Here is a 25,177-nt window from a genome sequence, read left to right as displayed (position 1 = left end):
TAGACAATGTTCTTACGTGGAGAAGCCCGAGTGAATTGAATAGATTTCAGATATTTAGTGTTGCTTAACATGGGACAAAAGTGTCTTGTGTGAAAATATTATTAAATACCTTGTATTTCCAAAAGCAGAGCAGGCGCTATACCCGGTCAAAGCTAGATAGAACTGGTAATTCCTGTTCCTGTTCTTAAGAATATAGTTCAAAATGTAAATCCTGGGTTTAGAATGACAATAAAGAATTTCGATACTAAAGAACTTGTTGCATCTAGTGGAAATCTTACATTTTTTAGATTCGAAAGTGGTAATTGTTTAAATGATGTAGCTTTTCGTCACAGAGTCGGATTATATTATCTCCTCACAAGTGTAAGTTACTTCGCTCAAAAAGTGGCATTCCTCAAAGCACAAAAAAATTCAAAGAGAAATTAATCTTTTAATACTAATAGTGAATCCTTCCGTTCATATAAAACAGCACACCGTGGTATTAAGAGAGAATAATTAAGAAAAAAATAGTTCTTCCAGACAGGGTGTGTCCCCGCGTTGAGCAGTAGTGAACATCTGACCTCTGGGCTAACTAGAAAGCTCTGTGCGTGTTCTACTTTACATGAAGATATATCAGGTGTGTGGAAAAATGCACTTCGTCTCAAGTGAAGGCGTTTTCTTCTTTCTTATATCACGTTTATGAGTAGTTTATACTTGGTAATGGACGCTGTAAGATACATATTTATAGATTAAAAATAAGTACTGACCTATATTATTTCCAAAAATATTTCTTTTTTATGTAATTACAACCCCCTATGAGTTCGTGGTAAATAACTTCTCTTTTTCTTGTATTATTTTCGTAATTATTCATTTGTAACGGACCATTCTCCGGTACAGAATATTATATGAATTGTTTTTGTTGTTTGAAGAATTTCGTTGAATACTCTATCTGTTACGAAGAAGAATAGAGTAATGAACGATTATATAAGAGGTACTATTAAGGTTGGACCCTTGAGTAAAGAGTTCCAACAATAGAGGCTGAGATGGCTTGGACGTAAAGAAACGAGGTTATATGCGAAAGAGAATTGGAAAGATGGAAGTAACAGAAGAAGGGAGAGAAAAGACCCAAGATGAAAGGACAAGATAGATGATGATTTGAAGGAGAAAGGTGAAAAATGGAGACGCCGGGATAGAAGAGGGTAGAGGAAAAGATCTCTACGCCGACTTCGTGAGAAGTGGGGCATGCCGACCCCTATAAAGATAAAAAAAAAGTGGGGGACGAAGAAGAAAAGCAGCAAGTGAGATATTCTGAGGAAGGCCCCAGAGAGGGTCGAAATTATGTAAAAGAAAAAATCATTTTTCTGGATAGAAGGTCTTACTTATTTTCAGATGGAAATTTTATATATTTATAGTCGCGTGCATGTGTCATTCATAAGTATCTATTTTAATGTTATGGCAGTAAGTCATAATGCATATATTGTATGTTTGCTTATTTGTATGAACAAGCTACCTAAATGATAGGTGGGTTGGTATAACTCTGTAAAAATATCTTCTGTATTCAAAACCTGTCCGAGTTGTTGTTCTGTTGCAAACGAAGAAACATGTGCTTGTAAGGATACAGAATAGCAAATTAGGAACCGTAAGTTGCATTTCAGCCACTTTGTCTATTGTTTAAAAAAGGGGCAATTTGAGAGAGAAGCATTACTACTAAGTGAGATTCGGCGTTAAAAATAAATAAATAGAAAACTAATGTAATAAGCACCTGGGAACCTTTCGTTTGTAGATATATATCCAAAATTATGGTACGCGTTAGATACAAATACAACTTGAATCCGTAGTCCATCTGTAATTTCATTCAAACTTACGTCACAATGCAATGTTTAACACTTTCAGCCCCAACCCTGTTTGAGTAAATTTCACCCCGGGACCAGACTACAGTTTGCTATGAACACTGTCAGCCAATGTGTATCTATTTGATACACGTGGTCCATCAGTAAACCCTCACTGTGTATCAAAAAAATACACATGGGGCTGAAAGTGTTAATTTTCGACATCGTCTCGAATTTCCTCCGCATATTACGCTTGTGAATGGAAATTGGCGATAGTGAGAGTCTGACTAATTGTATCAGTAATATTCGTCGCTTATATCAAATAAGAAGCAAATGCAAATGCACTCCTACAAAGATCGTTTGATGAAACAGTTTTGGAAAATAAACGGATGGCGTAAAATACTTCCAGCACATGTGGATTTACATACACAGTAAGAATAGAAAGTTTAAATATGAAGTTGTAGGTGACTGCCAACTGTGGGGAAAGCGAATTTTGTTTCCAGGATTTTGCGCAACAGATATTTAGCTAAGTGGTACCGATCATTCGGGTGTAAATATACAAGTAAAATAATCGCAGTAGTCACGGAAAACATATGTTGATAAGATTATTGAGATGTTGAGCAATTAACCTCCAATTGTAATGTTTCAGTGTGTGCAGAATAATGCACCAAGAACGAGTGTAAATCAGATCGTCTGCTGTAGGTCCTATGGTTTAGAGCATTTTTTATCCTTAGGCTTCAGTTATTTATTAGTGGACGATTGAGGTGCATTCTGCAATAAGAAGGTAGCTCCTAATTCGGCAGTTTGCGATATTTACTCGTTCTTCCTTCACACTCAAGTGATTGGTGCAAAACGAGTTAGCTTCTCTTACTAGTTCTGTAAATATCTTTCTAGCTGGAATAAAAATGGAATTAAAAAAAAAAAATCCCAACATAAGAGTAAAAATGAAGCTGATCCCTTATTGCAGCAAGGCACTCAATGTTTCAAAATATATCAAAATTTTCTGATTTCAGCTCTGCTTCAAGACCCTTTCGTACATTATTAAACCTATTGTTGAAATTTTTAAATAATTAAAATGAACCATGTTCTTGTTGAACTCTTTTCGTCTGCGTCAGATGAAAACTTATGCATAATTACCAATATTCGTAAGTAAATCGAAACAATCGTCCCAAGAATTACTAGTACTGCGTAGGTTCACAACGTTCATTTGTTCTTGGGATTATAAGCCATACAAAATAATCGTTATTGTTTGTTTAATTATGAAATGCATATTGTGTAATTTCCATAAATTCGTATAGTATTCTGATTTCTTTTTTATCTTTAATGGGAAAGGTTAATAGGGTCGCCAGGAAGAATGACTTGCAAAAATTTTCTAATAATATTACGTTTATCCAGATATGGCTAAGGGATTGACATTCATTTGCAAAGAAATGAATGACAATAATGTAAAATGAAATTTGAATAAATGGAATACATTGCTAATTAGTAACAGTATTTTTATAAGATAATTTGAATATGAAACTAACAATTTAGAGGATTTAAAATATACATGCACTCCCTATTGTTTTTGTTTATAACTGTGAACAAACAGTTTAGTGATTATATTAAGGTATTATTTCTGTTTTAATAAAACATCACATTTAGGTACGTTTACACATTTACATTTAGATTATGTGTATGACAGGTTCAGAACTTCAGATTATGTGTATGACAGGTTCAGAAGTCTGACAGCACACATAAAAAGACTGTTTTAATTGATTGTTTTATTTCAATCCTCTTTGCAGACTTATTCAAAAGGCTGATAGTTTAGCATCAGGTGATTATCCATTGTTCCGCAGCATGTGCACCACAAATGCAAGATACTGTATGGTTTGTTCACTGTACATTTCAAGGTATGTTAAATTTATTTTATTCAGTTAAGTAAACTGAATACGTTCTAAGTAAGTCTGTTTTGTTTAGATTAGCAATGAAATGTGCATCTAATAATTGATATGAGTGCAATTGATATAGTTAACGAACAGTGATAAAGTAAAATTAGTTACTTCCAGTTTCTGGTTTCCTCAAACAACCTACAGTACTTTTTTTTCCAGCGAAACTGATTTCAACTAGTGTTTTTAATTATAGTATATTATAATGTAAACCATTTGAAGAGCATTCTTATCAAAAAGAACTCGGAAGGTATTCACGTTTTTTCCCCAAATTATTGTAGATTGTTATAAAAAATCATATTAAGCGTCTGATTTTCGCTGACAACTGACTTCGATAAGAACAAGTATTTAGTGTAAACAGGATGTATGAAATAAGTATTTACATTCAGAAATAGAAACATCTTGCTGCTCCTGAGAATACACATCTTAAATTTTCGTTCTTCTTCACTGGTTGATGATGATGAAGATGTCTAGGCTATTCCGACTTTTGTGTAAAGTGTCCATGTCCAAGTTCAATTTTAATCCCTTCATCGTAATGAAAAAGTCTCATCTGCCTGTCTATGAGTGATTTCAGGCATTTCGAAGAGATAGAATAAATAAATAAATAAATAAATAAAGTAGAAATGAATTCACCCTCACTTCATAGGACTATCTGAAGGGCACAAGGAAGATATTCTACGTAGACCTATCATATTGAGAAGAAATTATCCATGTTACCTCCTATCAAAATATTTAATCCTATTTTTGAAACGATTTACAAAAACTTTCGAGTATTCAGTGTAGTTGATAACAGTGGGACTATCGACTAAACCACATCGCTCGTAATTACGAATAACATTTACATAGCGTCCTTGGATTTGGGGGATATGTACAACTCAATTTCCTTGTTTGATCATGGGCTATGCTTGGGTTTCGTTAATAAAACAAAAACCTCCATAATTGAAATAGATGAAATACTTAATTTCTTGGTGTGCTGTTTGAAAAACCACGTTTTCCAATTTTTGGATAAAATTTACAGAGACAGGCAGGGGAAGCCTCTTGGCCCGTTTCTTGACAAATGTTGTTTTCTATCATTTGAAAACGAAAATGCACAAAATACTACCGTTTTGTGAACAATACTTTATATAAGGACTAGCCTTTGGTTAGCCGGGGTCTCCGCCCCCGGACCACCGCGTTTGTTCGGCCTACGGCTTCGCATCTCTTATGTATCAGCCTTTGCATCAACAGTGAATTTCGTGCATTTCTCTTCATATTTTCTGAATTTGCCCAGCTGGGGACTTCGCCCAACACTCGCGTCTTTGCTCGGCCTACAGCCTTGAGCTCCTAAAACTTACAATTCTACCAAATTTTAAGTTTCTTTTCGTATTTCAACTATCTACAAGATAAGATTTTGTCACAAGAAAACACCCATTTAAATAGCATGGGAATTACTTCTTCTCCCGAATAGATACCTTAAAAACTAAAAATATTCACTTTTGGTAATTTTCCTGTATGTTAGTCCCGAAAGGCTACAATCATGCGAAATTTCATCATTCTAATCCTGCCGAAAGTGCCTAAATATTTTGGGGTGTAGATGTCCCATGTAAATATCATGGGAAAGATTTTTCAGTTCCCCATAAAATCACTCTACAATTGGAAATTTTTATTTTTAGCTATTTACTTAGTTAATGCTAACGAAAACGTACAAGCATACCGAATTTCAAGTTTTTATTCCAATTCCAGGTACCAAAAAACACCCATTTAAACAACATGGGAAATTCTTCATCCCTCCTTTAGACTCCCTAAAAATTAAAAATATTCACCTTTGGTAATTTTCCTGCTAATTAGTCTCGGAAAGCTACAATCATTACAAATTTCAACTTTCCACGTCAACCGGAAGTACTGCTTTAATTTGTCGGCTCATTTAGTTTTATATATAGTTAAGATGGTATTGAGAACTATATATATATACTTCAAATTTGACTTCTAACAATCGGTTCTAAACTTGATTTTAAAGTAGTCTAAACTAGTTTAGTCTTGTAGTCTAAACTTGATTTCCTTTATATATATATAAACCTTAGTGGTTACTTGTTGGGCAGCCAGTGTTGACTAAGAAAGAGTTTAGACGTTCAAGTGTTAAATTTATCGAGACGAGTGGTACATCATTTTATTAGTTTTTGAATTATCCGGAAACAAGAAGTATATAGAGAGTAAAATAAGCTTCCAACAGTACTGTTTGCTGTAGCCGTGTTAGCGTATTGAAGAATTAGGCCACGATTCAAATACAGTGTTTATAATGCATAGTTTCAGACGTAGAAAATTTTCAGTAATTCTCCATAATGTTACGGGTATTTATTACAGAGACACTAATGTCTGACGCTCTAGTGTTTTTGTTAGTTTATTTATTTATTTCCGTAGAGAACTGTGTTGTATTATTTTTTTGTATTAGAGAACTGTGTTGTATAATTTTTTTGTATTTTATTTCTTTTGATATTAATTCACTTAATTGAAACAGTAGAACTACATATAAAAAGTGAAAGGAATGTGGTAGAAATTCCCACTCTAGAATGTGTTTCTTCCCACACTAGACCTCACAGGCCTGCTTAAATGCTATTCATTGTTACCACTGCACAGTGTTATAACATTCTAGATTCGTATTTTTTCGTATTAGTAAAAGTTAAACATTCAGTCACAGTTATTCAGATATATCTGTCATTTTGGAAACTATAAAGTATCAAACTTCCATGAGAAAGACAAACATTCGTGTATATATGCGGCTTAAAATTCAAATACTGGAAATTCAATAGGACAGCATAAATGATAGTTATTGCTGGAACATGTGATGCGTCTTGATCAATGAAGACAACATACAAACCAAGAAACCTTTGTAGATTGTAGGTTAGCATATGTTTATAATATTTTTAATGCCTACGATATTATTAGTATTATTGTTATTTTCCAGGTGGATCACTAGAGAACATACCAGAACTCCTCAAGATCCAATGTTTTTCTGTGATACGTGTTTCAAGGGCTTCAACTATTACGAAAACGGAGCGAAGATTGGCCAGTTTATGGCGCATCCTTACTTTGATAGAACCGCCATGATGTAAATCAGGATTGTGGTTTACTGGATGCAAATTCTTTTCACAAAATGGTTGCTAATGATAATGTATATTGTATATAAGTTTAAGTTTGTTAGTGTACCTGATATAAAGAACGCGAATTTTGTACCAAATAAACATATTCTTTATATTATAACAAGTATATATTTTTTACAGATTTCATAAAACCTTTTATTCTTAATTAAACCTCTTAATACACAACGTATGTCTAATAAGAGGATGTTTCCAGTTCTACGAACTTTAGTTGCTATTACTATTATGTCCTGTTTTCATGTATATTAAATTGTAGTGTTTCAGTATAATTTCCATTTAACAATATACATTGGTTCCCGCGTAAAACTATTTGCTTAAAACATTTTTCAAACAAACTTCTTCGAGTGTCTTTTATCCACCTATTTGCAGCTCGTTTCACACGACTCAAATTCTGAAAACGCAACACGTAAAGGTTTCTTCAACTGGAGAAATAAATGGTAATGATAGGTGCCAGATTATGCGATTAGGAAGGAAATTGAAGGAAGTAATTTATATAGGGTGTTTCAAAACAACACCGACAACGTTTGGGAGATGATTTCTGACACCAAGATAAGACAAAAAGTATAGACTAACCTTGGTGCACAAATGCTTCCATTCGAAGTTATAGGCTGTCGAAAACATGAAAAAATTAAGTTTAAAGGTCCATAGCTCCAAAACTATGGGACCTACCGTAGTCGGGTCAAGACTTTACGTAGGAATTAATATGTTTGCTATTAAAATTTTCATGCTTGAGAATCCTCTGATACTTCCGCTATAATTTTTATAGAGGTAATTAGTGAATACTTTAAATTATGTGCCTTTAGCCAAACTCTTATAAAAATTGCTGCGTGAGTATCGCAGGATTTTGAAACATGTATTTTTGGGTAGCACATATAGTAGTTTCTAAGTGAAGTCTTGACTCGACTACGATAGGCCCCATGGTATTAGAGCTATGGATCTTTGAAGCTCGTTTTTTTGTTTTCGGTGGTCTATAACTTCGAAATGACAGATTTCTGCACCCAGAGCGTAAGCAAGTATATACTCTTCTTAAAGTTTTAAATGAACGTTGTAATAACCCCAAAAGATCCGAGCGGTTGATCTTTCAGTGGCGTAGCCGATTTCCTTCAGAGAGGTCAAAGTCCTCACTCCAACAAGAATACCACGGACAAAGGCTGGGATGGAACTGAACTCACAGGACAGAAGGTGATGTTAGTCCTTACAGCTTTCCAGACACAGTCAAAACGCCCTGGAATGCTGTCGGACGGAATCATCTCTTTGCATGATAATATCCATCCCCATACTGCCAATCTCGTGAGGGGTATGCTTTAGAGCTTATTGACTGGGAAACACTTCATCATCCTCCGTACAGCTCAGATCTTCCCCGTTGTGATTTTCACATTTTTGGTGACCTGGAGAAAGACATTCGTGGAGTCGGTTTCAATCGGACAAGGATGTAAATGAGTGGTTGAGGTTGTGGATCCTTCAGCGACTTAACTTCTTCTACAAGACTGGAATTGATTGTCTCATCTCCCAATTGAATAAATGTATTAACGCGTCGGACAATTGCTTTTCAATAGAAGACATTCCATTGGTGCCTTTTCACGTGTGATCGATTTTCATTTGACTGCCCCTCATATATACTTAAATGCCAAAAGTCATAAGATAGCGGAGAGGAACTAGTTGACGTCGCGGAATCATCGTGGAAAACCGGTCGAACAACGCGAAGCATTTCAGTCCTGTCAGCTGGAATTATGTGAATGCGTCGAACGTGTACTGTGAGGATGGCATCTGATGGGACTTACCGGCGTTTTGTCGCCAGATGATGGTGCGAGATGACTAGGGTTTGATTTCGGAAATCGTCTGGACATTAAACTTTTCTCTCTCAACAGTGTCAATGGTGAACTGTGAATACAGCATTGGAGGCATTATGACACAGTGGGGATAACGTAGTGACTATCCACATGTGCCGAACAATCGTGACATATGGGCAGACTCGTCCTGGCAAACAGATAAGCAACAGTGTGCGAAATGACAGCATGTGTGAAAAGTCTTCCCTACAACGTGTCGCACAGATCAGTGCAGCACAATTTGGTCTCCATGTGATATCGTATCCGCAGACCGACACGAGTGACTAACCGCTGACCATCTGCAACGTCGGCTCACGTGGGTTTGAAAACATAAGATTGGTCCATAAAGACTAGCAACGTGTAGCATGGTCAGATGAATCACGTTTGCAGTTGACACGCGTGAAGGAGGCTAGGTTCCCATCTGTTCATGGACCCAGTTGACAACTGCACTCTCCAAAAGATTGGTAGCTCTATAATGGTTAGGATCATGTTTACATGGCTTGGTTTGGGTCCCCTATGTTCAGCTGCTTAGTGATCATTTCTAGCTCTTTATAGACTTCGTGTATCCTGCCAACAATGCAATTTTCGCTGATAACGCGCTATCATATTGGATCGCAATGGTGCGCGATTGGTTTAAGAAACATTCCTCAGTATCTTCAAGGCTGAATTCAGATCAAACTTTCTCGAAACTAACATTGCTCCAAAATAACCAACATGATCGGCCAATGTTGCTTTGTGATTTGAATAGTTGATTTTTCGTGCTTAAGACAGAGACACAAGCATTTTATGGTATTGAAAACTTTATTTCAGTCAATGAATTTTCACTGTAATCAAGTAGAATTTATGCTTGTTAATTTCGTTGCATTCAACCAACCAATATTTACCACGTGACCAATGTTTATTTTTGCTGTTTAAGTTGAAATCTGGTTGTCAATTAGATTGCTTTTCCGTTGAAAATTGGCTGACTAAAAAGTATTGCGGCAAAGAGGACTCATCAATGTATTAACAACCGTTGAAAAATGGTGGTTCTGCCAAAAATCAACCGTCAGCCAATACTCATTTGGTTATACTTGGAACAGTGTGTGTTACTTTCAGTTTGTCACAGCTATTTCTGTATGAAAGCGGTGTCCACTAAGGTAGCGTTCTTAGTGCCACATTATTTGCCGTCAACAATGTTATGTAGCAAATTCATCCTCCTGTCTATGGTTTGCTCTACGTTGACGATATTATTTACTATCAGTCCCGATACCTTCGGGGTATCAGCTTCAACTGATATTAAAGCGTGTTTTTCAATGGTCAAATGAGATATACTTTCGCTTTTGTTCATTTGTTTAGAAAACCCAGTGAGTGTACACTTTTGCAGCCGCTAATCAACATGCCATGTTGATCTGGGCCTGTTTCTCGGTGACAGTCACTTCCCGTTTGAAGATACAAGGCCTTATGCAGAGTCGTTTTGATGTATGATTAAGGTCATACTAAAGGTCTGTCTACTGCAGGAAACATATTAGTCGAAGTCTTAAGTATGGCACTAATCACGGGTCAGAACGACTCTGCATAAGACCTACAGTCTGGTTAGTTCGTTGGATCTGATTCCGCTTAATGTCTGCACGACACATTTGTTGTCTTAAGTACTTTTGTCACCGAGCTATGAATTTGTTTCGTGTACATTCTCACCCTATTTTGGATGGTAATCATATTAATCTGTTAAGATTACACCATAGTCTAATTCGGTCTAAGTTGGTTATAGGAACTACTTACTCATTTGCTCATTCCTCTGTGCTGAAGCGAGTTGATATTGTTGCTATCTGCACTAGTCCTGTTACTAGTCTTAATGCTGAAGCAAACGATTCATCGGCACCCTATCGTCATGAGAAACTTCTCGTTAACTATACCGTAAAACGGCGTTACTTTGCACAAGATTTAAGTCATTTTAAAGAAAATCGCATGTAACTTAGAAACGTAATGATTTAGAACACTGTATTTTAACCATATAATAGCTAGATATATAAGGAAAACATTAGTGCATAGCTGGGGTTACTTTGCACAACATACAAAAAAGTATGTTCAACATACGAACATAACGTTTCTGTGCAATGTTTTCTCTTCAGTATTTATACATTTTACTTTCTACACAAAACTGCATGCAGTCTACAAATATTGATATTAGAATGATGGTACCGGTATCAGTAGTTTGAACTATCGATATTTGTAAAGAAAATTATGTATTTTCTGGTACCGGTACAGGAACCACATTCTAATAGTTTAGTATATGTCCCCAAAAAATGCCAACTCGGGAACAGAAAAAAAATCCCCGTGAACTGATTTGCGTTGGTTATTCCTTATGTTCAAGACTATCATCCCAACCGTAATTAGTGGGAGATTTACGGGAAATGGGACCTTCAGGCTGAAACTCACCCAAATTGCATGATTTCTTTTTTTTTATTTTTTTAAATCTAATGTTAGTCATTCCTATACGTATAAGCTGCAAGCTCGCCCCAAAAATCTAGTGATTTCTTAAAAAAAAAAAAAAAAAAAAAAAACGAAGTCTTTGTGAGTGAAGCCTCTCTCAAACTACTTTTCTGGATCCGCCACTGTTCGTAATTTATTTTCCAACAAGAAATTCATTCCGGCATCTTCCTAAATAGGAAATTTACCTAAATTTAGAATGTAGGAGGTTCCAGTAGTAATAATTTCCTATTTAAACGGTATTTTCGACAGGTGCAAATGAATCCCCCCTAGAGGCTAAAACTGCCTTCGCCCAGTTTTACTTTGTTCATGACTTTAAAACGTTTCACAATTCAATTTCAACTATTGCATCAAAGTCCCATTATACACAGTAGTATTCCACGAAACTGACTTAACTTTGACGGAAAATCTTGTACGTGATATCTCAAAATTTGGCGGCTTTTACAGTGACTGCTCTCCTTACCCAGCTTGAAATTTTTGCAATCAGCAAAAAAACTTGCTGTTTTTTTAGCTGGAAAATTTTGGACTAGCAACAGATGCTGGTTATAGCTGGGTAAAAATCCACGGTTTCTAGCTGATTTCCAGCATATGTTGTTAGTTAGCTGGAAATTTTCTCCATTTAAATATTCTGGCATTTCGTAACCTTTGCTGGATATTACAAACTATATGTTTAAAATCAATATTTGCTAAACATATGAATTGACTTCTGCAGATATTCATTCTATACGTATACTCCTAGTATAAAAATATCTGTGTTGTATATAAGTAAGAGGAAATGGAATGATATATTTGAAAAATAATTATCAAAGTTATATACGTAGTTTATGAATGGGTATTTTCTAAATTTTTCTCGGTTTTAAAAAGAAATTTTTGCTGATTTTCCGTTTCCCGAGAAATTTTCTGACTATCGATGACTTTCCTGTTTCTCGATTTTCCAGAAAATTTCCCGTTTTCCAATTTTTTTGTATTCACATATCCGAAAAAGCTTTTTTCGAAAATTTAACGTGTTCCCATTTTGGTCTTTCCGGTTTTCGAAAAAATCCGAAGTTTATTTCCCTTTCCGGGAAAAGCTTTTCGAATTCTGATTATCTGACAAACGATGTCCATCTCTACCGTTTTCGAAAACAGTTTTCCAATATCTGGAAAATTTTCTGTTTTCCGTAAAATTCTCTGTCTTCCATTTTTCTGAAATTTTTTCCCAAAATTTTCCGTTTTTCGCTTTTCCGTAGCTTCCAAGAAAAACCAGAATAGCTGGCTGGTTCTTATTTCAGTTATTGAAACAAATGTTGCGTACTTGTAATGAAGAATTCTAGTGTTTCAGTTTTCCATTGATGGAAAAAGGAAGAAAAATGGGTGTTTGTTTTTAAAAGATGAATTATGTTCCAAATAATAACTGTAAGGTAAGAACTAATTTTTATTAGTAAGTGTCATTTATAGATATATAAATAATCTTTTAGAGGCTTAATAGCGTGCAGAAGTAGAATAGGTAGCCACAAAAGTGGAATTCCAAGATTAAAATGAGTGACTGCATCTATGAGAACTGTAAACTTATTAGATATCGTAGAATTTCTACGTCATGTACCTAGAAATTAAATGTTACATGCAAGAATGCATATGAATTATTGTACGAAGGATGTTGGTTTATTTTGGCGCACCATATTTTGGAAGTTAAAATTATTTTGGAAGTTATGCCTGAAAAGACAATTATAAACAACAAATTTTTGGAAGTGATAGCATTAAAGACGTACCAAATAACACACCTGTATTTTATATTTACAAGTGAAGTGATACTAATGTAAAATCATGACAAGTGCTTTACTACGGATAAATGAGTGCAAATGAAATATGGCTATTTTCCACCGGCGGTGTATTTCTACACAGTACAGAAGTTATATTTTATGTTTACAGGTGTAGCGCTACTAGTATGAAACCGTGATAAGTGCTATTGCAACTCGTATCATTGCCAAAACCCACTTGCTGTAACTACCCTCGCTGACGCGTCTACTCTTTTTGGGCGAACCTCCTCGGTAACGCGTAGGCCACCCAGCTTCGCCCTGCCTTGACTTAGGTAGATGACATTCGTGTTTCACATCTTACGGAAATGTTTTCTCTTAAAATTTTTTAACGTAAAGTATTAGGCTATGCTGTAATTCCATAAGGTATTGAACAATTTGGTCGCAAGTGTAGGGAATATCTTTTGTCCGCTTTGATGGAGCATATAGTAATATCGACACAGATTATGTATTTAGATATTAGATAATTTTGTAAATTTACATACATACGCCTATACTTATCTTCATGTATGTATGTAAAATTACAAACAGAGATGGTGCCAATCTGTTTGCAAGCCTCTAGTAAATCCATTTATGCTCTTGAATTTCTAAACAATATACATGTTTGACAGTAAAATATTTTCTATTCCACGATGTATTTTTACACGATAGAGCGTACAAATACATCTTTAAGTGTAAAATATTTTACAATGGAAAATATATTTTGTTTTACGACTTTAAGAGATGAAAATTTATTTACATAGAGGCTTGGCAAACAGATTGCTACTTATTGTGTGTAAAAATACATATGAATTCTTTAAAGTGTGCTTAGTGTTGAGTTGTGAGTACAATTGGCTTTAACTTACTTGAAATAATAAGTTATCAATATTGTTTACTGTCTCAATAGTTTTTGATACAATGCTTGCAGTTTATATCGACTGTTACTCATGAGTTCAAGTGTAGAGGGGATTATGATTTGAAAAGGTTATTATTCCATAATGTAATCACCATGTAAAGAAAACCGTGGGAAAGGAATATAGGACTTCAGTAAGTAGCATATAAATCTACCAAAGCATGCTAGAATTTCTTGCTAGAATAGCTATAAATCCACCAAAACATGCTAGAATTTCTTGCTGGAGCAAGCTTAAAATCTAGCACATGCTAGAATTCATTGCTGGAAACACCAGAATATCCATCAAATAAAGCTGGATGATCTAGCAATATATGCTGAATGTTGTTCCTACTACCAGGAAAAACGCTAGACTTTTTTTCCTAGTCCATCATCAAATTGTTGCTAGATATAATGGAAATTATTTTGCTGAAAAATGTGCAGTTCATGCTGGACCAGCAATATTTCCAGCATAAATTTCAACCTGGGTACCTCTACAACAATGAACCCTCCCGGTAATTAGAACTTATTTAACCTCCAACATTATAACCAAAAATACAATTAGATGTTCTATCTTAAGGTGCCAGTTGAAACTTCCGCTTTTCTGTTCATTGTTTTGCCGTCAGAGGAGTATGAAACTTTTTTCATATTTTGTGCAAGTCTTACGGTACAGCTCATTTTGCGTTCTATAACTTACGCCCATGTAACTCTGCTCTGAGTGGTCAACAGACTTACGACCGATATACTCCATGTCCTCCAGCTACATACCCTTGCACACGTTCGTGCCTGTGAGTCTAATCCTAACGAATTTGTTTCTGTCTCTCTGTTTGCTACATGTTTGTGCTGTTCCATTATCTCTCTTGACAGTCATCTCCTATATTCCTATTTAACGCGTGATGTCAATTATCCTTATTGTTAAGAATGTATTGTCCCGCTTCGGAATTTTTTTTTACAGATTAGTACTCAAGCTTTACAGAATGTTTTGGGCTGATTAATTATATTACAGGAGTTTTTGAGTAACACTACTTTTAGTGACATTTTATCTTTTATTCATGCGATTGAAGTAGTTAACGTTCCTTGAACCTTTACGTCTTATTACTCTCAGTTGTTGTTACTTATTTTTTACTAGTTGTTTCATTAGAACCTTAGGCTCACTGTACCTTAAATTGGTTAGATTTAATGTGTTAATTTTGATATATTTTTAAATAATTACATTAAAACAATAGTTTTTCAGTTGTAATTAAATCGCCACAATAGTTTTAAATTGACAATTTGCCTGTACAGTTTAACAGCAGATAGCGCACATAGCAACATCTGTAGCGTCAGACATTCAAGTGTTAGTGCATGAAGCGACATCTATGAGTGTAACTGAGGTAACATGACACAGAGACTGGGGCTTTGTCATTTATGATTAGAATTTGTTATTCATTAGCTTACCGCTAGCTTTATCGTGGACTTCTGTTCATCCTTAATTTCAATTTTCTAAAAACAAAAGGAAAATCAAGGGTAGGTCTATTTTATGCTGTACGCGATCCATGGAAAATTGACCATCCTGTCTTGACCAAAATTGATATGAGGATAAACGTTCACGAGATTAATACACATAATAAAATGAACATCTAACTATGCTTCTCGTTCATTCTTCTACACGTGGCCACTGGTTAGTGAAATGAGGAAACTTACTTTAAAAAGCGATTGATGGAACTCATCCGATTTTGACCAAAATTGGTAGGGCGGGTGAACATGAGATTGGAAAGCAAGTAAAATATTACGCTATGCACGCTTTTGGGTCGCGAATTATTGTCCATAAAAGTTTAAGCTTGGACTTATTTTTTGACTAAATCCAAACCTCAACTTTGATGGCCAATAAGTCCTAGACCAAAAACCTTCGCAACATAATATTTCACAAGCTTGCTCTTGCACAGCTCTTCGTGATCCACCAACATATCAGATATGGTCAAGTGGAGTCGTTTGATTCTCACGTTAATTATCACCAAATTTGGGATTTGAACGTAGTAAATCTTCGCAAAAAAGTACTAGACGTGATTGATAAAACTCGTCCAATTTTGACCAAATTGTGCACTTTCAAATTAGGCACGATGGTAGACCTTTTTGAGTTTAGTATGCATATGAAATATGCTGTTCAGACCTTTGATTCCGTACTAATGGAGTCCAAATCCCATATATTGGCCAATAACTCGAGATCGAAGATCTGCACAGCACGATACTTTATATGCATGTTCAGCTTGTAAAGATCTAGCAACACATCAAATTTGGTTAAGCGGAGAACTTTGATTTCTGACCACCAAAGTTCTCTGCATTGCGAGATTGTCCTGTATAACTTCTTTTCTAATGGTTCGTACTGTGTTTGGAGTTCGAGCGATTGAGGCCATGTTCTTCTTACAATTCCCGGACAACCACGTACCACAGTAACCTGTTGGGCACATAGAGGGATAATGACATCCACATTAGCTTTGCTGACGATCAAACCCTCTTTACACAGTTTTAAAATTGCTAACATGGTACGTGCGGGGATCTGCATGTGTTATATATCGTTGAAAAGGTCACGCCCAGTACGCTTCACATGTGAAATATCTCGCTTGAATGGGGCTTGTAGGTAGCGTGGCGACCATTTGAAGATCAGAACAAGGTACGCTCCGAAACACCAGAAAACGTGGACAAAATAGGAAATTGTGATGAAATTGTATTGAGACGTGATGTGTATATATACTGTAGGTTTGAAAGGTATGTGAATATAAATCTGACATCAAATGTTTACTAATCAAAATGGCGGACACAAATTCTAAATCAAGCTACGGATCTGAAATTGATTATACAGATATATTCGACGTCGCTATGTATGAATCGGATACCAAAAGTGTAAAAGCCAAGATGGCGAATACAAGATAGCAAACAAAATGCAAAACACTGCTATGGAACTTAAAGCGGGTTAGAGGTTTTCGTCGCCACTGAGTACGAATCCAATGTTAAAAGTGCAAAATGCAATATGACGGATCTAATATGGCGGACAAATGTATAAAAGTACAGAATGGACATATGTGTATCGAGACGAGCCTGGGCTACGTCTCGATATCGGTCTCGAATTAGAGACGAGACCGAAACGGGATCGAGATTAGTCTTGATGTCGGAACCATCCCTACTTTGTTATATATATGGTTCACAAGTCTACACGGCATAATGTGAAACCGGAAAGACAGTTATGGAGGCATGACGATGTTTTAAACTCCAACTCACATTTTTCACTGTCATTGTTCGGATCCTCAGATGGTATCTGTAAATAATCGCAACGTACCCTACAGGCGCCATTCAATCTAAATATTACTGATGTAAAGTGTTCTTGGTGAGAGCTTTTCAACGATATAGCCTATAACACATGCATATCCCCGCGTATCTCTTCGGGAGCGGGGAAGAAGTTGGTAGTAAAATAATTATTGTCTATGATTGCATTGCAATCTGTTCGTATCATAAAACTTTCATGTGCGCTAAAAAACTGCCCTGCATTCCGTGCCTCAATTTTGGCATGATTGTATGTCAAAACATGCTCCCTGTTTATTGTAAAATATCACCTGCCTTTACTTACCCCGTTATATACTATAGGAATTTTTCTACTACATGTGTAAGAATCACATATGTCCGTTCTGTACATATCTTTTGCACTTTTAGCATTGAATTCTTACTCAGCGACGACGAAAACCTCTACCTACCCGCTTTCAGTTCCATAACACTGTTTTGAATTTTGTCCGTCATCTTGGATTCGCCAATTTGAATTTTATACTACTTGTATCCGATTTATGCATATTAACGTCGAATATCTTTATACCCAATTTTGAATCCATAGTTTTTTTTGTAATTTGTGTCCGCCATATTGGATCCGCCATTTTGATTTGTAAACATTTAATGTCAGATTCGTACTCAGCTACCTTTCAAACCTACGTATACAGCACGTCTCAAAGCAATTACATCATAGTTTTCTATTTTGTACACTTTTTTGGTGTTTCGGAGCGTTTCTTGTTCTGATATTCAAATGTTCGCCACGACCCCTGCAAGCTTCATTCAAGCGAGATATTTCACATATGAGGTGTATTGGGTGTGGCCTTTCCAACGATATACAGTACAACACATGCAGATTCCCCCGTACCACTTCAAGTACTTCCCTAGTAAGTGAATATAACTGGGAAGTGAAGAGTTCACCAATGAACTCCTTACAAAATGTTATCAATCACTTTTACCTTCATCGTTCCACATATAGTTCTTAACTGATATTGTCATCAAGTAAGCCTATAGTTTCAAGTGTAGCCAGCAATGTATGGTGCCATAACAACGGCCATGCCTCGTTCGGGAAAGCCAGTGAAAGTAGACTATTTTTACTGTGGACAACTTTCTTAATTGTAGATCGGAATTCCCACCACAGGTACATACATATAGTATGTCAGAAAAATAACGGAACGTTTTAAATTAAACAAAACGAATTAGGTATTTTACTAAATGTAGTTCTTTTTATTCAAAATCCATAACTTCAGCATCAATACAACGCAGGGCACGTTCAACCAGTGCTAGCATAGAGTTTTTACTATCCTTTTTCGGAATCGCCTCAATGACCCTCGTCACGACAAATTGGACAGTGTGTAACATTGTCATAAAATTTTCCTTTCGTGGTCAGTTTTAATTTTGGGAATAGGAAATAATCACTCGAATACGGAAGATGTGAAAGCACAGATTTGTTTTGTAGTCAGAAAGTCACGAACTGAGACGTTTCTGTGACATGGTCCATTGTCGTGCAATAAAGACCAACTGCCTGGCGCTTGATATTTGAGCCTTACGCAAACGATTGTTTCCACAAACACTTCACAATACCCCGATAATATTCACCATTAACAGGTTGTCTATATGTAACGAATTCCGAAGTATAATATCTTTGAAATCGTAAAAACAAATCAACATTGTCTTCTCAGGTGACTTTTGAAAACGCAGTTTTTTCACTTTTGGAGAATCTGGGGACTTCCACGTAGTAATTTGACGTTTTGTTTGCGGGTCGTACCTGAAACACCAAGTCTCATCGCCAGTTACAATCGATTCCAGGAATGTTCTGTTCCGTCTGGTTGTATTAATCTAGTCCTTGCAATGTTCAACGCGAGCAAGTTTTGGGTAGTCAGTTAAGGTGTACGGAACAAATGAAGCAGACTTTCCGTTTCTTTAAATCCTTTGTCAAAATTTCGTGAATCATGTCTTTTATCGTATTTAATTCCTCCGCCACCATTTCACAGTCGAATTCGAATTGTGGGTGATCATTTCACTCAGTTGTTCCACCAACTCATCGCGATTTTTGTTTAGTCGGCATGCCTGGCGTTGCACAGTGGGCCAGAATCAGAATCTGACTGGAAAAAAGTAGTTTTGGCAACTACGTCTAATCTACATTCGAACAGCTCAGTTGTGTTAAGTAATAAATAAGGTTTCTTGCTGCGTATCAGTAAACACGGATAACAGCATATAGTGGCGGCAGCAGCACTTCAAAATTGATAGTTCATTATCTGTTTTATAGCGCACTGAATTGGGGTAGTATGAACGTAAGGTTTGCGGTTTAATTGCGCATGTGAAAAGGCAACGAACGATCGCAAAATAAGCTATGAGTAAAGGTATGTATATGTACTTGCTGTTTGACTAAAGTTTTGATTGATTGGTTTACGTTGCTGTTCTGTAGAAGCATTTCTAGAGAGTCGAAGTATTCACGTATTGAAGAACTGCTATTGGAAATTGAAATTGAGATTTAAAAATGTAAGTTCATGTCTGTATTGAGATCTTTCGTCATGGTGTAGTTTGATATATGTATTTCGAAATACAGTTGTGATCTACTGCCCGTTCTTGCCCGATTTTTATATTTATCGCCTTTTCAAAGTTAGGTGTAGCGAGCCGGATACGCTCTTCGTGACGTGAAGAACCTGTACGAGGTATTGCGTTCTAAACCATCAAACGAAGCACTTTATAATTATGATACGAACAGTTATGGAATGTAAATTCTTTCTGTGGATATTCTTCGCAGTGTGAGAGTGACTTTAAGTGCCTTCAAGGAGTACATTTTGGAGGAAGTTTCTGTAACAGAGTTTCACATCTTCCTATTCACCATTGTGAACACAAGTTTAGGGAAATCATTTCCTTCCTTCTCCTGAATTGGTACATTAGTAGGCTTTTTAATTACCTATTTGCGTTTTTATTGAACATACCTCTTTTCTCGACAGTACAGTTCTCTTTTCTGGTACTCCCATGCGCAAAAAATATTGCGCGTATACTGTAACTCACAATTTTTCGCAATTATTCCATTTTCCATATGTTCATTGGTAAAATTCAGTTATTAGTACGTGGAGATAATAGAAAGCAATCCATCTAAGGAGATATTTCCAAAAAATATAATAAAATAATAAAAATATAAGCAAAAAACAAAATTATGTTCGGTTTTGTGTATACTGGCAATAATGTTTTCGAGGGAATTTTTGGAGTAGCACAGCACGATTGCAGAGAGAATAACAAGATTAGTAGGAGAACAGCTGAATCAAGGAACTGGAAGTTGGAGCAACATATTGCATTTATTGGCTTAAATCTAGGGTGTAAATTGTCTGCCAAATATAAATTAGCTTCTGTAAGCAAGATGTTATACGGAAAATATAAACAAAGAGAAAAACTGTTGTCTTAAGTTTGGAAGTGACTTGCTCTATAGCCATGAGCATTTATTTCTTAAGAAAAAGATAGACAACAAAAGAAAATTTGTGTGGTCAAGTGGGTAGAGTGACGGACTAGTAATTTTTATACTGTTTTGACACCAGATCGAATCCCATCCGGTCCTGTTCAATTTTTTTTCTTTACAAAACATTGTAGAAAGTGTATAATTTTTAAGTTAATAAGAAACGAAATAATACAGTATAATAATGAAATAACTTTTTGTTTTTCTGATGACGTATTTATTCAGAATTAGCTTACTATTTATTACTAATAGCGATTGATTTTAGTTTATGGTATGGTATGCTTAACCGTTCCCTCTCCGTTTTTACACAGCTTCAACTCACTGCGAGTGTCTGTGAGTCAGGAACTGGAAAAAACAAAACAAGAGCAACCTGCAGCTTTACACACAGCGTGAGGAACACAGTCACAGCGATAGCTCGTTGTCATGAAGAAAAAAACTGTTCTAGTGTTTCTGTGTGTGTGTTTCTTTTTAAAGTATTGACTCTCTCTCTCTCTCCTTTTGTTTCATATCCACAAGTGCAAGAAATGCAAGTCTGTGTGAAAAAAAAATCAAGAGTGCTTTCTTTAAACAAAACTAAATTTTACAGCTCTCTTTGTAAGGAACGCGAATGCTTCCAAAAGATGCCATGAATTATATACCTCTATAATCGGAAACACACTTAATTGTTTGCATACTTCCACAAAACATACAAACACCAAATTTTGCATACTTGTTCGTCATGGGATGTGAGTAATGGGAAAATTCCGATATCACGAAAAAGGCGACATTTTCCATGGAAATGAAGTGTCGAAATTTTTCGTCGTTTCGAAATGCTGGTTTTTAGAGTAGTTCCACACACCATAGAAACGTCATATTTTGTCAGGCAGTGAAGCTAGGAACATAGTTTATGATAGAAAAAAGAGCATTAAAATTCGTTTTCGTTTCGCGGCGCAAATCGAAAAAATGTGAAATTTGTAATGGCTGTATGTAGGACGTTGAAATTTCGAGGTGATGTTTATTCTGATGCGTAGTTTGCGAATCCGCCCTTAAACTTGAAAGAAATAGTCATGTTCGGTGTAAGATGGTGCTAGGAATGTTATAAGGGGGCGTCTAATTCTACACAACTTGTAGATATGGTGGAATCACGAAATTGCGTTCAAGTGTGTAGATTACAGCGTATGTGAGGGAAAAATTCCGACATGTTGGAAAAGTCGCCATCTTCGATTCAAAATGGCGGCTCAAAAATTTGTAACCATGAAAATTGTAAGTTGTGCTCTTGGTAGGTAAGCCAGGTTTCGCTATGTTATTAAGGACGTAGTTCAGTTTAAGTGAAGAAACAAATCATTCGAGAAGTCGCCATCTTGAATGCAAAATTGCCATATTTTTGAATTGCCTTCATTTGGACTCTTATGTGGTATATTGAGGAGAATAAAACAAACAAAGTTCAACGTAGTAAGTTAGCTCCGCGGTAAAGTGTCTGCTTTCTGAGTAGCAGGTCTGGGTTCGATTCCCCGCCGAACCTTGTTTTATCTTACGTTTTTTTTTCTTATCACGTTGCTTCGTTTTATCAAAATAGTTTCTGTTGGCATTGCGTGAACAAAATATTTTCGTTATTACAGACATAGACGAAAAGAATATATTTATACACTAACTGTTGATATCGTCTTGAAACTAGGCAGTTTGTTCGTGTGAAGCTTCGAGACGATACTCAACTATTTAGAAAGAAACATATGTAGCTTTAGAGATGGGGCAACACCAGTGTTTCTTTCAGAAACAATGTTCCTGAGGATCACAGTTAGTATTCCCAGGGGCACTGCTCATAGTTTTCTATTTATTATTCTATTATACACGTATTATTTGGTCTCCTGCGGGGGCACTCTAAGAGCCCCAAGGAGGCAGTGTACCCCCAAAAAACATTTTGGAAAAAAACATTGAGCATCATTTGCACGATATAGTATAGAGACGAGACAAAAATACATTTTGTCTCGCGAGGATAGTGTGTGCTTCAAACCGGAAATAATTGCAAACAATCTCCCTTTTTATACTGGTCGTTTAGATAGATGCGTATACCAAGTTTGAAGTCTATACCACAACTGAAAAAGTATAAGATTATAACTTTTAAGGAAATACACACACACACACACACACACATATATATATATATATATATATATATATATATATATATATATATATATATATATATATATATATATATATATATATATATATATATATACGCACCTTTTGACAATTTTCTCGTTGGCAGCGTATATAGTTATAATATACGGGATACGTGGAATAGTGCCTCTTTCGGTTCAGTAGTTTGTTTACAGGACCGGTTGGAGTGAAATGCGTTTTATAATAGACTCAACCTTTTAGGCAAACAATATATGCTATAAAAATAAACTTTCAAAGAAAGAAAAAGTGAGAAAAAGATTGTTAGGAATCGAACCCAGGTCTCCTGTCCAGTAGGCTCACGTCAATCCCCTACACTACCGATTTCCTTAGATTTTCGACTTCGTTCTTACTGCTCACATAATACTGGTACGTTGCGGCCTGCATCTGTGGGGAATTATATACCTCTATAATCGGAAACACACTTAATTGTTTGCATACTTCCACAAAACATACAAACACCAAATTTTGCATACTTGTTCGTCATGGGATGTGAGTAATGGGAAAATTCCGATATCACGAAAAAGGCGACATTTTCCATGGAAATGAAGTGTCGAAATTTTTCGTCGTTTCGAAATGCTGGTTTTTAGAGTAGTTCCACACACCATAGAAACGTCATATTTTGTCAGGCAGTGAAGCTTGGAACATAGTTTATGATAGAAAAAAGAGCATTAAAATTCGTTTTCGTTTCGCGGCGCAAATCGAAAAAATGTGAAATTTGTAATGGCTGTATGTAGGACGTTGAAATTTCGAGGTGATGTTTATTCTGATGCGTAGTTTGCGAATCCGCCCTTAAACTTGAAAGAAATAGTCATGTTCGGTGTAAGATGGTGCTAGGAATGTTATAAGGGGGCGTCTAATTCTACACAACTTGTAGATATGGTGGAATCACGAAATTGCGTTCAAGTGTGTAGATTACAGCGTATGTGAGGGGAAAATTCCGACATGTTGGAAAAGTCGCCATCTTCGATTCAAAATGGCGGCTCAAAAATTTGTAACCATGAAAATTGTAAGTAGTGCTCTTGGTAGGTAAGCCAGGTTTCGCTATGTTATTAAGGACGTAGTTCAGTTTAAGTGAAGAAACAAATCATTCGAGAAGTCGCCATCTTGAATGCAAAATTGCCATATTTTTGAATTGCCTTCATTTGGACTCTTATGTGGTATATTGAGGAGAATAAAACAAACAAAATTTAACCTAGTAAGTTAGCTCCGCGGTAAAGTGTCTGCTTTCTGAGTAGCAGGTCTGGGTTCGATTCCCCGCCGAACCTTGTTTTATCTTACGTTTTTTTCTTATCACGTTGCTTCGTTTTATCAAAATAGTTTCTGTTGGCATTGCGTGAACAAAATATTTTCGTTATTACAGACATAGACGAAAAGAATATATTTATACACTAACTGTTGATATCGTCTTGAAACTAGGCAGTTTGTTCGTGTGAAGCTTCGAGACGATACTCAACTATTTAGAAAGAAACATATGTAGCTTTAGAGATGGGGCAACACCAGTGTTTCTTTCAGAAACAATGTTCCTGAGGATCACAGTTAGTATTCCCAGGGGCACTGCTCATAGTTTTCTATTTATTATTCTATTATACACGTATTATTTGGTCTCCTGCGGGGGCACTCTAAGAGCCCCAAGGAGGCAGTGTACCCCCAAAAAACATTTTGGAAAAAAACATTGAGCATCATTTGCACGATATAGTATAGAGACGAGACAAAAATACATTTTGTCTCGCGAGGATAGTGTGTGCTTCAAACCGGAAATAATTGCAAACAATCCCCCTTTTTATACTGGTCGTTTAGATAGATGCGTATACCAAGTTTGAAGTCTATACCACAACTGAAAAAGTATAAGATTATAACTTTTAAGGAAATACACACACACACACACACACACATATATATATATATATATATATATATATATATATATATATATATATATATATATATATATATATACGCACCTTTTGACAATTTTCTCGTTGGCAGCGTATATAGTTATAATATACGGGATACGTGGAATAGTGCCTCTTTCGGTTCAGTAGTTTGTTTACAGGACCGGTTGGAGTGAAATGCGTTTTATAATAGACTCAACCTTTTAGGCAAACAATATATGCTATAAAAATAAACTTTCAAAGAAAGAAAAAGTGAGAAAAAGATTGTTAGGAATCGAACCCAGGTCTCCTGTCCAGTAGGCTCACGTCAATCCCCTACACTACCGATTTCCTTAGATTTTCGACTTCGTTCTTACTGCTCACATAATACTGGTACGTTGCGGCCTGCATCTGTGGGGAATTATATACCTCTATAATCGGATACACACTTAATTGTTTGCATACTTCCACAAAACATACAAACACCAAATTTTGCATACTTGTTCGTCATGGGATGTGAGTAATGGGAAAATTCCGATATCACGAAAAAGGCGACATTTTCCATGGAAATG

General features: G+C 35.9%; 1 protein-coding gene across 2 annotated transcripts in view; it reads left to right on the top strand.

The window, feature by feature from the left end:
* Positions 1 to 7,001, top strand: part of LOC145666488 (snRNA-activating protein complex subunit 3-like) — a 52,384-nt gene extending 45,383 nt beyond the window's left edge. For both annotated transcript variants that reach the window (XM_081733752.1, XM_081733751.1), the window contains exons 7-8: positions 3,590 to 3,697; positions 6,675 to 7,001. In XM_081733752.1, the coding sequence (XP_081589878.1) occupies positions 3,590 to 3,697; positions 6,675 to 6,822 (256 nt within the window). In that variant the 3' untranslated portion in view covers positions 6,823 to 7,001. The remainder of the gene's footprint in view (positions 1 to 3,589; positions 3,698 to 6,674) is intronic.
* The last annotated feature ends 18,176 nt before the right edge of the window (positions 7,002 to 25,177 follow it).

Source organism: Thermobia domestica, chromosome 12 (genome assembly GCF_964235325.1).
Source record: "Thermobia domestica chromosome 12, izTheDome1.hap1.1, whole genome shotgun sequence".
Classification (NCBI taxonomy): Eukaryota; Metazoa; Arthropoda; class Insecta; order Zygentoma; family Lepismatidae; genus Thermobia; species Thermobia domestica.
Note: the sequence above shows the minus strand (reverse complement) of the source record. Positions and strands in the feature narration are given on the sequence as shown.